Raw genomic sequence first — 16,110 nt, forward strand, 5'->3', positions numbered from 1 at the left:
CTTATCAATCTGATTAATTCATAGTGATGACAGACATAATTAAATTTGATAATTTAATGGAATGTTTGCTTACCACTAGTTAAAACTTTTAAAATATTGGCTAAAGGCTTTTGAAGAATGTGTTGGCCTTTTTAATCTTTGACATTTGGAGAGCCAAAACTCTGATAGTTTTAGTTTATATTGTTTTTCATATTGTTTATTGCCTATTTATTCTGTGCTTTAGTGTTTGTGGCCTTAATCCAATCCATCTTTCTTTTAGTGTTGTTTTTACACTTAAAACTTTATGTTTGAGTTGAATACCATATATAAAGACTGCATTCATTCATTCGTCCTCCTTCTTCAGAACTTTTTCAGTTCCACCGCAAAATTCTTTCAATTATATGTAATAGTTTAGAAACAGTATATTTATAATTGTAAAAAAAAAGCAAACTTGGAGTTGTCTGATGTTCAAAAAAGGCTTAATAAAATGTTTGTCTCACTAGAATTTTTTAATTCAGGAGTGTATTTGTTAGCGATATTTGTCATTATACTCTTTTTCTAATATCATGTATTTTCTGCTCAGGAATATGGTATAACTAAAGCCGAAAAACTGGAGATTGCCAAAGGCTACTGTACTCCTCTAGTTAGAAAAATTCGCTCAGACCTTCAGAGGACACAAGATGATGACACTGTAAATAAACTCCATCCTGTGTAAGAAACTATACTGGTTATTTAAACCTCTAGGCATCTGTTTTTGCATACTTCAAATCTAAATTACTTTTTGAATCTTCCTTTGAAGGATTCAGGAGCGTATCATTGGCATACTGTAGAAATATGGTTACCTAGGTATTCCTATTAATTAATTTCCAGCCAGGGTTCTTTTTTGCCTTCAATTTAGAGAAAACTGAGGTGAATGGGGAATAGGGGATGTGTCTCATCATTCACATGACATCATCAATGTGTATCCCATTCAGTAGCATTAATGTCTGTGAGCTTCCTTGGGACTATGACCTCTTTCATTGCTACTAGAGAAACTAAAATGACTTATTTACGGTGAACTTGACTAGTATTGTTTCTTCTTTGACTACTCTTCAGAGGTCCTAGTTAGTTCCAGTTAGTTTCATATTAGAGGAATATCTACTAAGATATAACTCCTCAATTGTGATTGGAAGAGTGATAGATTTACTTATGGTCTTTTAATTCTAGTAAGGTTAAATTCAATTTTACAAAATAATCTCAGTGTTTAATAAGTTTTTGATTTTATGGTTATGTTTTAACACTGTCTGTTAATAACTTTAGGTATTCCAGGGGTGTTCTGTCTCCTGAGCGTCATGTCCGTACTAGATTATATTTTACCAGTGAAAGTCATGTACATTCTTTACTATCTATTCTTCGGTATGGTGCCTTGTGCAATGTAAGTAGAATGTTATTTCAATCTAACAAATATGTTTCCTTGAATTTGTAATCAAATCACTAACTCAGCTATTTTTACTGTAAAATTTTAGTAATTCATCATTAATTTTTACTATTTGTTATTTCTTAAGGGTCTGCTATATACTAAGCACTTGGCTAGATTTTGAGGATAAAGACATGTTCTCTTTCCTTCAGAGAAGATCCATTTAAGCAAACAATAACATGAGATATTTTAGGTGATGTTATAGACTGGTGGCAGTGGAATAAAGAAAAGCTGATGAATTTGAGTCATTTGGGGGTCAGAATTGACAGGACTTGTTTGGTTAGACAGTATGTCTCTTATCTCCTGTTATGTTATGACATACCAAGACTTTGTGACTTAAAACAGCCACAATCATTTCATTTTTATCACTCACAGTTCAGAGGGTTGACTTGGATGAACTAGGCAGTTTCACTTAGGTCTCTATTAGGTTGCAATCAGACAAGAGCTGGGACTCAAGTCATTTCAAAGGTTCCTCTCACATCTGGTGTTCCATGTTGGCTGTCAGCCAGGACCTCAGCTGCACTTGACAGCCAGAACACCTACGTGTAGCCTCTTCATCTGACCTGCATTCTCAAAATAATGCAGTTGGGTTCCAAGAGTGAGCTTCCTAAGTGAGCAAGGTGCAAGTACATGGCATTTTTATAACCTAACTTCACAGTCATCTAGCGTCACTTCTGTTGAGCTCTGTTGATTGAAGCAGTCACAGAGATCTATTCAGGTTCAAAGGGACAGGAAATAACCCACATCACTGTCACATTGTGAGAATAATATGTAGGATTGAATATATGTGGCAGCCAACTTTGGAAAATACAATCTGCCACAATAATGCCCATTGGCCACAATAATTCATATTCTTCCCACATGCAAACTCACTTCATTTCTCCCCTAGTGCTGGGCCTTCTAGTCTTATCCTGTTACAGCATAAATTTGAAGTCTAGGATCTCATCTAAATTAGCCATGTCTAAACTAGCAAAAAGATAAGAATTTTCCTTTGTTTTTCTATGTATATATTAATATACACACCTGTGTACATCTGTATGCAAAGTGACCTTTAAAAGAAAATCAATTGTTTTCTTATGTACTTTTAAAATAAAGGGCCTTGAGATGTATAATGATGATATGATATGTCTCTTGTTTCCTAGTCTATCTTATTATTGGTCCTTGGTCATAATTACCAAAGTAACCCTAAGGCTATTCAGTGTTTGTTTCAATCAAAATTTCAAATCCATATGTACTTTCTTCTTGTTTTGGTTTCTTCTTTGTCCCATAAAGGCATAGCAAAGTAACATTCTTGCATATAAACGTAGATTCATGGAGCTTTAATAAAAGATAGAGTGAATGAAAAAAATGACCTTTAATTAGCAAAGTAAGAGCTTGTATATCCAGTAGTAATCATGGGATTGTTTTTGAAGAGAAGAGAGAGATCTCTTACGTCGTCCTCTTTTTGACCCTCTTACATGTAGATAGAAGGTAGAAAGAACATGAAGACTGTAGGACCCAATAGAAAGCCTGTGGTTGGAGCATAGCAGTGAGTGTTGGATAAAATGGCAACAGATATGGTTGAAGAGCCAGTGCCTTATAAGGGGATTGGGAAGCCATTGAAAGGTTTTAAGCAGCGAAGTGAGTGGCTTTGGTTGCCATGTGGACAATAGGTGAGAGTGGGTATGAGGAAACTAGTTAGAAAACTATTACAGTGGTCTAAAGAAAGATGGTATCATTTGGACTAGGGTGGTAGCAGTGGAGCTAGAGCTTATTGGGCATATATTGAATTCAGGCTGCATTTCTAAAACAAAAATGAACAATTCCATTCTTTTAAAAATCTATGCTTCCAGGTGGGAAAAAAATTATATGTATTTACTAAAGTGAAATTTAAAATCTATACCAAAATGATGTCTTGTTTTCATTATTCCAACTTATATTAACCTTTTAAGAATCTGGAAGTAATATGCTTAAAACCTTGTTCAGTGTATTCCCAATTGTTATTTTAGATTATTACAAATACACTGGGCAAAATATACCTCTCTGTAACAGATTTTTTTTAAGGTTTGTTAAGGAAATAAGATTATAAAAAAGATTTCAGGGAATATGTGTAATGGGCCTTAATTTTAAAAAAGTTTTTTGAGGCTTCTTACATATTAACTATATTTTGCAAGCTACTACTAAATATTATGTAATATTGTCTGTTCATTAGAGCAGACCTAGCAAAATCTAACTGTACCACTGCACTGGATGTTAGATGATGTTCTTAATAATGTAGTATCACAAAGTCTAATTGATCTATTCATCTAATGAAAATTTTCAGTATTTAATTTAAATTCATTTATAATAATTTATATTTAGTGGAACTCAATAATACTAAGCTAATCTATGTTTTCTCCTATCAATTTTGAAAAACTACATATCTTTGCACATGTCACCTCCCAAACACACACACACACACACACACACGCACACACACACACACACGCACACATGAACTTTTTACCAGAGTATTGCTTAGTTTATGAATATATATCTAAAATAAAAGGAAATATATGTTGAATTTTTAAAAAAATAAATAGTATGTGGTCTTATAATTTATTTTTTAAAACAAGGCACATTCTATATCCAAATCCAAAATATTGTATACTGTTACTGTATACAAAAAGATGCTGAGTGCTTTTATGTATTTGTAATGTTTATTACATATATGCAATGAAGGAAATTTATCTGTGTAGTATATATGATCTAAATAGCCCCTGTTGACTGTTTACTATAGACTTGGTATTTTGAGTAGTTTTACCTTTTCAGGTAGAATATTCTACTTTGAATGCTTGTGGTACATACTCTGTAAGCTTCCTTTCAGTTCTGATTCTCTATCATTACATGTATAAAGACCAATGATTCTCTAAATGAAGATGAAGGAATGGTGAAGTAGATGGTAAGATCAATAGAATTTATGTATGCCGCCTTGTGCTGTGATATTTTGAATATCACTATAGATAGGCATGTATCTGATGGTGGGAAAAAAATAGCACTACTCTTATAATAGTCTATGGTTATGAAGCATGATACTATATTAGGTACGTTGGGACTTATAAGGTTAAAACCTGTCCCTTACCCTCAGAATTTAGTAATGGGTATAATATTTCAAGACAGTGTTTATTCTTTACTTTGTATAAGCTGCCTTTTTTTTTTTTTTTAAAGAAAAAGTTACTAGAGTTTCTAATAAAAATGAATATCACTTATCCAAAATGCTTGGGACGAGAAGTGTCTCAGATTTTGTAATATTTGCATTATACTTACCAATGTAGCATCCCTAATCCAAAAATCTGATTAGGTGCTCAAAAAGTTTTGGATTTTGGAGGATTTTGGATTTTCTGATTAGGGATATTCAAACCTGTACTGCAGGTAAGAGTACTGGTAAATATTAATACTTTAATTAAACAAGCTTAGGTAACTTACTAAGACTTTTATAGATAGTGGAATTATTTGAAAGATTGTACATATAAGTATTCACCTTATTTTTATGATATCACTGAGGATTAAACAAGCTACCATAGTGACAATAAAGTGATTTTCAAGTAATGCAGTATGAGAAAATGTTTGCCCTATATACCTTTTGTTCAGGAATCAAAGGATGAACAGTGGAAACGAGCTATGGATTATTTAAACGTTGTCAATGAACTCAACTACATGACTCAGATTGTTATCATGCTTTATGAGGATCCTAACAAGGTAAACAGAGCTCTTGATTTGTGTGGTTCCAGAAATAAATAGCTTGAAGTTTCTCATTTTAAAAATCTTGTGTCATATTTTTTAGGATCTTTCCTCAGAGGAACGCTTTCATGTTGAATTACACTTTAGTCCAGGAGCCAAAGGCTGTGAAGAAGACAAAAATTTACCATCTGGTTATGGATATAGACCAGCTTCCAGAGAGGTAATGAAGATAGAAGTTTCAGTGCTTGCTTACTTTCATTCTAGATTTTTATGGAGTTTCTATAAGAGTTTTTATTATGTACTAAATAACAATTCTTTCAACTACTAAGTAGCAAAATGGCTTAAAATTTTTTTAGGTATGATTTGGGTAGACAGCATTTTTATGCATATTAGCATACTTCTGAATTTTATCTTTTATTTAGATTGTTTGGATTTTAAGCCCAGTGTTTAGAATGGATAACTATAGTTTTCATTTTGGTTTTTTTGTTGTTGTTATTTTACTTGAGGACTGTTCCATGCTAAGCACTTGGCAAGAATTATTGCATTTTAATCCTTACAGTATTAAGGATTAAATTCTGTCTTTGGAAGGTTTTATATAAGTTCTGTGTTATTTCTCCCTAATGTATTTTTTAAAATTCATTGTTTGGTAGTCATCACATATGGAGTTTTCTTTATGAGAATATTTTAAATTATAGATTCAATTTCTTTAATTAATTTCTTTAATTGATATCATCCAATTTTTCTCTTTTTATATCCATTTGGTAAGTCATGCTTTTCTTTTATCTAAATTTTCAAATTTAGGGAATACAGTTCATAATATCCTTATATTATCTTTTTATTGTCTGTAAGATCTGTAGTGTCCCTTTCTCTATAATGGTAACTTTGTTGTGTGCTTTTTCTCATTTTTTTCTTGAGTATCAGCAAGGATTTATGATTTCTTAGTCTTTTCAAAGAACCGACAGTTTCCCCTGTTGATTATCTGTATTGTGCATTTGTCTTTAAATTTCATTAACCTCTCATGTTATGTTTCTATTTCCTTACTTCTACTTTCCTTGGATTTATTTTGTTGACATATCTCTACCTTATTTTGGTGGCTACTGAGACCATGTATTTTCAAGTTTTATTTTTCTAATATTTGGAGCTATAAATTTTCCTCTAAGCATGGTTTCAGCTGCAGCACACAAGTATGTTTTATCATTCAGTTCAAGATACTTTATAATTTCCATGTGATTTTTCTTTGATTCTTGGGTTTAGAGATTCTTTAATTTCCAAACATATGGAAATTTTACATATAAGCTTTTATTATCAGATGCTTCTAGCTTAATTCCACTTTTGAGAGAGAATATGCTTGGTATGATTTCTTTGCTTTGAAATATATTGGGAACTGCCTTATGGGCCTGCATATGGTTAATTTTTGATAAATGCCACATGTACACTTGAAAAGTATGTATTTTCTCTTGTCCTTTATTCAGGACAAGTGTTCAATACAAGTCAGGTAAAGTTTATTAATAGTATTGTTCACGTTTTCTGTAATCTTAAAAGATTTTTTAGTCTTCTTGCTCTGTCAATTACTTAGAATGATGTGTAAAAATATTCCACTGTGATTCAATTGTCTCTCCTTACAGTTTGAGAATTTTTGATTCACATTTTGAAGCTATGCATACAAATTTGGAATTTTTATATTTTCCTTATATATTTTTCTCACTATGAAATGTCCCTATTTCTGCCTAGAAAATGCTTACCTTATAGTCCACTGTGGTATTATAGCTACACCAGCTTTGTTTTGGTTTAACTTTTTATTGATGTATTTTTTAAAATTATTTTACACTTTTAACCTTTCTATAGTCTTATATTTATGATGTGTGACTTGTAAGCAGCATATATTTCGGTTTGGGGTTTTAATCTATATTTATAATAATCTTGGTCTTTGACTTGGCAAATTTAATCATTCAATGTAATTACTGATGTATTTAAATTTAAGTTAATTGCACCACCTTATTTGTATTGTATTTTTCATCTCTTATGTGTTCCTTTTGCTCTCTTTTTAAATTCTTTTTCCTTCTTGAAGAGGCTTTCGACATTATCTGATTCTTACATTTTCAGCAGTTTTATTTTGATATGTCTGCTTAGGGTTGATGGTGTTTCCGATACATGTGATTTGATGTCTTTTGTTGTTTTTTGGAACATTTGCAGGCATTATCTCTTTAAATAATTACTCCATACCCATTCTCTCCTTTCTTTCTGAGATTTAAGTTACACATGTGTAAGGCTTACTTACCATGTGTCTTAAACCCTTTGGCCATGTATTTTTTTATACTCTTCTCTGTATTTTTTATCATTTTTTTTCTCTCTAAGCTTCAGCACAATATTTTTTTTGTACCTCTCTTCCGGTTCACTAATTCTGTCTTTAGTTATTTTTAATCTGCTGTTAAACCTTACTCATCAAGTTTTTAATTTTAGAATACAAAAAGTAGGTTTTAGTTACTATGTTTTTCAGCTCTAGAATTCCTATTTGGTTCTTTTTATAATTTCTAGTTCTTTCTTAAGTGAAATTTTTAGTCATTTCTAATTATATGAACATATTAATTTTAGGTATTATAAAATTTGTAGCTGATGACATCATTATCTGGATCACCAGTGGGTCCATCTTGTTTCTTTCTCTTGATTTTTGATATTTTCTTATATTCCAGGCTATTATTGATGGGATATTAGACATTGAATATTAAAAACTGCAGAGATAATTTGAAGTTGTAGTTCATGTAGTATTCTTCCAGTAGGATTTACTTTTCCTTTTGATGGGAGCTAGCCTAGGGGATCTAAAAGAGAAGTAGTAATCCTAGATCATCTTAATTCAGTTAGTGATTATGGTGATTCAAAATGGGTTTTTAGTCACTGGAAAAGCTGATCTGTTTCTAATTTATTCTTATTCCTAGGATGTGGCCAGGAAGCGCTGGTATATATTAGTAAAAAAACCTGTGCTATATACTAGGATTTTTCCTTCTTAGCTGATGTTGAGCTTCAGTTTGTTTGTGTATATTTCTAATGATATTTTGATTTGTCTTCTTGGTAGATTAATCCTTTTCTCATTGTGAAGAATATCCTCTTATTTTTAATCATGTTTCTTCCCTTTAAGTGTTATTAGCCTTTCATAGGTTCTTCATCTGAACCACACAATATAGAACACTTTGAATATAGAATTCTCAGTTGTCCCAAGGATGATACCTAATACCATTCTAGATGTGTAGGACAGAAGTTAATTCATTACATCTAGTGGCTGGTAATGTATTAATACTTCTCTTGTAGAATCTGTTATTGATATATTTGGGATTTATTATATCATCTTAAACCATTCTACTATTTGTTCTCTGTTTGTCCTACCTATTTTATATTCTTTTTTCTCACTTCCTGCTGCCTTTTGTGTTAAGTATTTTTCCCCTTCAATAGGATACCTGATAATTTTACATTCTGTTCTTTTACTCTTCTTTGAATTGTTGGTTACCCTAGGGCTAATGACATGAATTCCTGACTTGTTGAATTCTAATATAAATTAACACTTCTACTAACTAGACAATGTAAGCATTTTAAAACATCTCAATGATTTTTTTACTCTCTATTCCACCTATTATTATTGTCATGTATTTTAAGTGTATATATGTTAGAAAATATATTTTAAATCCCACAGGTCATTATTCATTTAGACTTGGAATATTTGAATATTTTAGAATATTGTATTAAAATAGTGGCCTATTAGAATGTATGTGCATATTTTCTTAAGGAAATAATTACATGTGTTAGAGCATGTCTTACAATGCAATTTAAATCTACCTACATATTTTCCATTCCCATTGTTTCTTATTCCTTCCTGCAATAATTCTTTCATCTGGCATCATTTTCTTTCTTTATTTCTTTAATTCACTGAAACTGACTTTTTTGCATATAGTATGTGTGATGTGCATGTAGTCCAGTTTTGGTTTTTTCCCTTTATGATTAACTAGTCCCAGAACCATATATTCAACTGTTCATCCTTTCCCTACTGCCTGCAGTACTACTTCTGGTATTGTAGACATATATTGTGGGTTGGTTTCTAAACTGTTAGTATTGCTCTGTTGCTCTCTTTGTCTCTTACCTCCAACTTTGTTTTTCTTCAAGATTACATTGAATATTTCAGGTTTCTTGCATTTTTGTATATATCTTATGATCATCTTTTAATGTTCTGAAAAGAACTTTTTGGGATTTTGATTGGGATTACATTAATTCTGCAGATCAATTTTGTGAACAATGACACTTTTGCAATATTGGGTTTTCTAGTTTAAGGACTTGATATATTTCTGAATTTATTTAGCTATACTTTATATTTTTTTATTAAAATTATGATTTTTTTAACTTCTTTGTCAGATTATTTCCTAGGTTTTTTTATAGTTTTTGATGCTATCATAAATGGTTTATTTAAATTACCATTTCTGTTTGTTACCATCATATTGAATTTTAATTTTTTTTTTTTTTTTTTTTAAGATAGGGTCTAACTCTGTTATCTGGGCCTAGAGTGTGGTGGCCTCATCATAGCTCACTGCAAGCTCAAACTCCTGAGCTCAAGTGATCCTCCTGCCTCAGTCTTCCAAGTGGCTGGGACTACAGGTGCATGCCACCGTGCCTGGCTAATTTTTCTATTTTTGGTAGAGACAGGGTCTTGCTCTTGCTCAGGTTGGTCTCGAGCTCCTGGCCTCAAGTGATCCTCCTGCCATGGCCTCCCAAAGTGCTAGGATTGCAGGCATGAGCCTCTGCACCTGGCCTTAACTCATTTTTGTGTAAAGATTTTATGTTATAACTAGCAAACTTGCTATATACTGTTATTCTAATAATTTACTCATAGAGTCATTTGGATTTTCTATGTATATGATCATATCCATTAATGATGACAGATGTCTAGTAAAATGAATAAATTTAGTGATAGTGGACACTCTTAATGTTTTATTAATAACTATGATGATTGTTTCAAGTTTTAGATATCCCTTACCTGCTCAAAGGACTTCTTTTTTATTCTCTGTAGCCCTTAGTTTGATGAGGGTTTTTCTATACTCAGCTTGGCTTCTTTTGGTTAATATTATATTTATAAGATTCATCAATGTAGTTGCATTTAGTTTTAGTTTGTCCATTTTTATTGCATTAAAATATGTTTTACTGTATGACTATGGCCCAATTTATCTATTCTATTACAGATGGAAATTTTTTAACTTGTCTGTGTGAGAGTCTCCCAATCTGGGACTATATTGTATTCATCTGTGTCCTAGTACAGTTCCTGGCACATGGTACATACTCAGTAAATATTTAGTGGGTTGTCGAATGATTGTTATTTTTTATGCAATCATCACACTTATTGGAAATATTTGGAATAGATTTAAATATTCTAAAATTTATAAATTCAAACTTTGTTTTAGTTCATACTCATGTTGATGACGTTCCTGTATAACAAAACTGACTTCTTTCTAACTGCCATTTATTATTATTATCTACTTGGGCATTTGATGAAATTTAACTAAACACTTTGTTTTATTTGGTTTTTAATTGTCATTTTACTGTTTAATTTCTCCATAGAATGTATGTATTTTATGAAATCAGAGACTCTTATTTCTCTCACAGTACTCACATAATACTAGGCTGTTATAAGAGTTCAATTAATATTAATTCATTTGAGTAAACAAACTTTTACGTGTACTTCAAGTGACTATACCAGTGGTGGTATGAATTTGTTCATCAGGAGAGGTGTTTTTAATCTAAATTTTAAAAGTGTGTTGTATTCTTTGCCCACAGAATGAAGGCAGGAGATCTTCTAAAACTGATGGTGATGACGAACCACGTACTTCTAAAAAAGATGAGGTTGATCGAGCTGTAATATTGTTTAAACCAATGGTATCAGAGCCGATTCATATACACAGGAAGTCTCCACTTCCAAGATCTAGGAAGATTGCTACAAATGAAGTAAGTGTGTATGTCAGAGCATGTTTTTCATAAAACAAACTAACTATATTTTAATAAAACAGAAAAGAAAATACAGCTTTAATTATGGAACTTGGGAACCTAACAAATTTTTGTCAATTTTGTCCAGTTTTCAAATAAATTTCCAAAAAGATAGGAGCAGTTAGGAAATAATAAGGCCTTTCTAAGAATTTTATGAGCTGATTTTTTTTTTTTTTTTTTGGTTTTGCTGCTTCAGGTTATTCTTCAGTGAAAAACTTTTTAAAAAGTCTGATATAATGGATCAGGAATAATTTTTGGTTAAAAATAGAAAGGGATTGCCAGAGATGCTTTAGCAATAACTGATTCCAATGACACTGTTGATTAAGAAGTGAAGTTCTAAATTGTTAGCTTGATTGCAAAGTCTGTATAGGAACTTGAAAATTTGATGATATTATTGAAAAATGTACTACCTTTGTATCAAGATCTGTAAGTAAATAGGTTAGACTAATTCTTATGCTCGGTAATAGAATAATATTTAAATAACTACTAAAATAACATTTAAAAGGACAGTTGAGCAAATAGAATGAAGCTTAAGTAAAGCTTTAACATCTGTATACATTTTTATACTTTTTAAATAACTTTTATTTTCCGTCATCTTTACATTCTATATGATGAGTCTTCTAGCACTGATTGAGGTCAGTGCTTATAAATGTTTTCTAAATGCTCTGGTCAAAATATAAAGCAAGGAATTAAGATAGAACCATCAACTTTTAAGTTAGAAAAAGGTTTTTTTGCTTAAATAAACAAAGTCTAAAGAATGAGCTGTAGTATTATTTAGCAGTTGATGGGTGAAAATATAAACAACAACAACAACAAAAGAAATTATGCTGCTTTCTACAGCCCCAAATTATACAAACATAAGTGTTTTATGATTCTCAAATTTCAAATATACATGTGTTTGAATCTGGCAATTTTGTATAGAAAAACATCTGTCAATAAAGTAGATTTTTATAACTTTATAATGGAAATTATATTCTAGTTAAGGTTCTCCTGAATGTGATATTTTAAATTATAAAAGGTGGTTAAAAGAAAAAGAGGGTGGTTAACAATTATAGAATTTAGGATTATTTGTTCTATTATAGTTTAATTGAAAAATGAGAAATCTGAAGTTATGTTCAGGTATCCTTAACTTCAGAAAGTAAGAAAATAACCTATATTAATATAACTTAAACTACTATTTGTGTGAGGGCAGTGATTTTGATGTGTTATGGAACAAATAGTCAGTCTGCAGTTAATCAAAGTGTTCAGAATTTCACCATTAAACTCTTTTCTCTGCCTTCCAAAAAGCCTATATAAATAACACCGATACAAAAAAATGTATTGTTATCTCCATTTTGTAACTCACCTATATTTGTAAAATCTTCAACAAAATCGCTGCCCTTGTTAACTTTTAAAACACAGAACACATTTATAAACCTTTTTCTCATAAATACTTAAACAGTTGATTTCAAGAAATTATTTCTATGCCATGCTAAACTTTTACTTCCATAAAGTAAATTATTCAAGTAAAACCTTGAAGACATTTTCCAGCGTCCATCATCTCCATGGATATCAGAAGTTTGTACTTCCAAAAGACACACAGAGAAAAAGACTATTCTCTTCATTTTGTGCAAGTAGATTTTACTGTGTCCTCACTGTCTGAAACCTGAACATGCAAACATAAAATGAGAATGTTTGCTGCATGTTTTGCCTACTGAACTCTAAATAATCTCTGGAGGGGGTAAACCAATAGATAGCTTGAAAGTGTAAACAAATGCAATTTGAGACTATCTTAGGATCTCGGAATTTTTTTTTTTAATGTCTGACAGATTTTCTTTTCTAAGTTATATACTTTGAAATCTCTTTAACCCTTTGCACAATTCTTCGGTGCTTTGGGTTGAAAAGTTCATCCAAAAATAGCACTAAATAATCTCTAAAATTAAGCAGAATACTTTCATATTTAAAAAATTACTAAAAAAGAAATTTAACTAATATCTTCCAGTTTTAAGAGGGAAGGGACAACTATTAAGCAGTATAAATATTTATGTGTTTTAAGGTAATAAGATAATAATTCTTATCACATGCAATTAGATTTATAAGTCATTCCTATCAAATTCTCAAATATTGAAATATTTGGCTCCCAAATTGCTGTTTAATAGTTTTTAAAAAATTGATAAGCAAATACGAACAAACTGTATTTTTTTTTCTTTCTGGTCATTTGGCTCTGTTGTATCTAACTTTGCATGCTCTGCTTTTTTTTTTTTTTTTTTTGCCCCCTTTCTCACTTCCAGGAAGAGAGCCCCCTGAGTGTGTCTAGCCCAGAGGGTACTGGTACCTGGCTGCATTATACCAGTGGTGTGGGTACTGGGCGTCGAAGACGCAGATCAGGGGAACAAATCACTTCTTCCCCTGTCTCCCCCAAATCATTGGCTTTCACATCCAGTATTTTTGGCTCATGGCAACAGGTTTTTAAACTTTACTTCATTAAACATTTTTCCTCCCTGCATTCAGAGCAACAAACAGCTGTCTTTGAGGACATCTAATCCCTTATATTTCACATCAGAGTAAATCCTTCTGTTTTTTAATTTTGAGTTCATTTAAAAATACTTATGATATCTGACAATATTTGAGGGAAAGAAACCACTTACATTGCATGTGTTTAGCATTGTTACTGAGAAGGTTTTAAATATCCAGGATTTAAAAAATAATTAATAAATTTTCTTCTCCTGGAAATTTAGCTTGTTAATAAAATTGTTTAAAAAGGAAAGAAATCTTTCTTTGACTTAATTGTCCTTTAAAACTTTCAGAAACAAAATTATGTAATTTGATGGTAAGAAAATTTAGTAACTTTTCCCCCACAATTTAAAAATTAGATTCCATTTGGAATTTGCTGAGAATATAAACATTTTTTAAAATATCAAAATTTATGTGGCCCAGTGTTAACAGGATACATCTCATATTGATGGTTCTCTCCCTCATTATTCTATCATTATTATTATTATCTGGAAGTATTTAATTTCAGGGATACATACAATATGATTTCCTTTGAGCTGTATATTTTAAAGTTCTCTTTAAGATAAGAGGGGGAAAGTGAATATGTGCCCATCAACAGTATGGATCAAAATAAAATGACTTCAGAAGGACTTTCTGTGATGACATTTGGAAACTTAAAACACTATGGTTTTTATTACAATGGAAGGTCTGCTGTCACACATGACTCTTCTGATAATTTCAGCAATTTCCTTTTGGAAATATAATGTATTTGATTATAGGAAAAGGGATTATGGTATCCATTAAGGCTGTGAATATTTAAAGATTACTCTGATAAAGCCCATGCATGGATCAGTAATTGTGTGGTGACCTCAACAGTCTCTGTCTGCCTTTTCTTTTGTTTGTGGTTGTTTTTTCCCCCTTCAAATACAGGAGCTGTTTAAGAGTGGGCATTTGGCTTCTTTTAAGAGTGAAATTATATCAATCTATTAATCGTTTCTTTTCATCTGTCTTGTTTCATACATGATGTTTCATTCTGAATGCCTGCTTCGCACCACTTCATTGCAAGGACCTCATATGAAATGGCCTCCCTTCAGAAGGGGATCTTGCATGATCTTTCATGTTTATGTGTTTCTACTAATATTTATCATACAGCTTATTAACCTTTGTCTGTCTGGAACAGGCTGCATATGAAGTATGGACATTGAATTTATTTTACTGTTTTACTTCATTTATTTTGTTTTCCTTATGCAGGTTGTATCTGAAAATGCTAATTACCTGCGAACAGCAAGAACTCTTGTGGAACAGAAGCAGAATCCTACTATAGGTATGTGGTGTAAAGGAAATTATATTCTATGTATTTCTTAAATTCATTATTGTGCACACATGTAAAACTCTTAAGTGGTGAAAGCATGACCAAATGCTATGCTTTAGTTTTTATTTAATGTGTACTAGTTGAGAAATGTTGAGTTGTACAACTCCAAATTAAGTTTTGATAAAATGAATAAGAAATAACATTTAATTTTGTTATGTAACCTTTTTGAATGCCCAGAGTGGTAACCACTTAGTCCACTTGCCAATGCTGGTTTTTAATCTTTTACTCTGTAAGTTAATTTATGAAGAAAGCTTTATTTTCCCACTTGATAGCTATTGTGTGCAAAAAAGAACTTTCTATTTTTCTGATTAAAAAGATTTTTGAAGTGGGGAGTATTCAAACCCTATATGGGTATATTAATTTTCCTTTTGAGCAACTCTTGAAGAAAACCAAAGCAAAACTAATGCACAGTGGCAGTCTTATTTTTTATTGACTTATAGATAACATAATTGATTTTTTGCTAATACTAAAAGCAACATTGGAAAAGACCTTTCTAAACTCACTTGGTTTTAATCTCATGGTTGATAAACTATATGAGGTAATGGCATATTATTTTTTGTAAATAGTTGTCTTAATAGATTTAACAAAAGTATAAATAGATATCATAACTATATATGCACTGTGATCTCTATACTAGGTATATGAACTGTGTTGATCGCTACATACTTGATGTTTCTTTAGTTAATTACATATAGCTTGTAATGATAGCTTTTAATATTCCCACAGTATCTTTATAGAAATTTACATATTATCCCTTCTTATTAATGTATTGTATATTTGATAGAAATTTATTTAATCCTTCCCTAGTGGTGAAAGTTTTGCTTGAATGTAAAGACTTTTGCTATAAATTTATACTGGCTGTTTTATTTGCTCATAATGTGTTTCATTGGGGGGTCTTACTAATTAAGATCTTAAGTCATTTGTTAAGTATTAGAAATTTAAAGTGAATGACCAGAAAGGACTTGGTCTTCTCACAAATAAGTTTTGTTGTAGTTTATTTCATAAGAAAGATTAGTAATTCTTAATTCAAGAGTATCAAGAAAAATTTGTCATTTATAGACATCCATTAAAAATATTCATTTAATATGACTGAATTTGTGCTAGGAGAGGCTTTTTA

General features: G+C 31.1%; 1 protein-coding gene across 12 annotated transcripts in view; it reads left to right on the plus strand.

Annotated features, from left to right (window-relative positions):
- The window catches only part of PPIP5K2 (diphosphoinositol pentakisphosphate kinase 2), a 74,679-nt gene that overhangs the window by 42,397 nt on the left and 16,172 nt on the right, over nt 1–16,110 (plus strand). For 8 of the 12 annotated variants that reach the window (XM_045565605.1, XM_045565593.1, XM_045565597.1 and 5 more), the window contains exons 20-26: nt 563–690; nt 1,279–1,393; nt 5,045–5,152; nt 5,238–5,354; nt 10,943–11,110; nt 13,420–13,593; nt 14,873–14,945. In XM_045565605.1, the coding sequence (XP_045421561.1) occupies nt 563–690; nt 1,279–1,393; nt 5,045–5,152; nt 5,238–5,354; nt 10,943–11,110; nt 13,420–13,593; nt 14,873–14,945 (883 nt within the window). The remainder of the gene's footprint in view (nt 1–562; nt 691–1,278; nt 1,394–5,044; nt 5,153–5,237; nt 5,355–10,942; nt 11,111–13,419; nt 13,594–14,872; nt 14,946–16,110) is intronic. The other 4 variants (XM_045565598.1, XM_045565602.1, XM_045565603.1 and 1 more) reach the window with 1 other exon arrangement.

This window comes from Lemur catta, chromosome 12, assembly GCF_020740605.2.
Source record: "Lemur catta isolate mLemCat1 chromosome 12, mLemCat1.pri, whole genome shotgun sequence".
NCBI lineage: Eukaryota > Metazoa > Chordata > Mammalia > Primates > Lemuridae > Lemur > Lemur catta.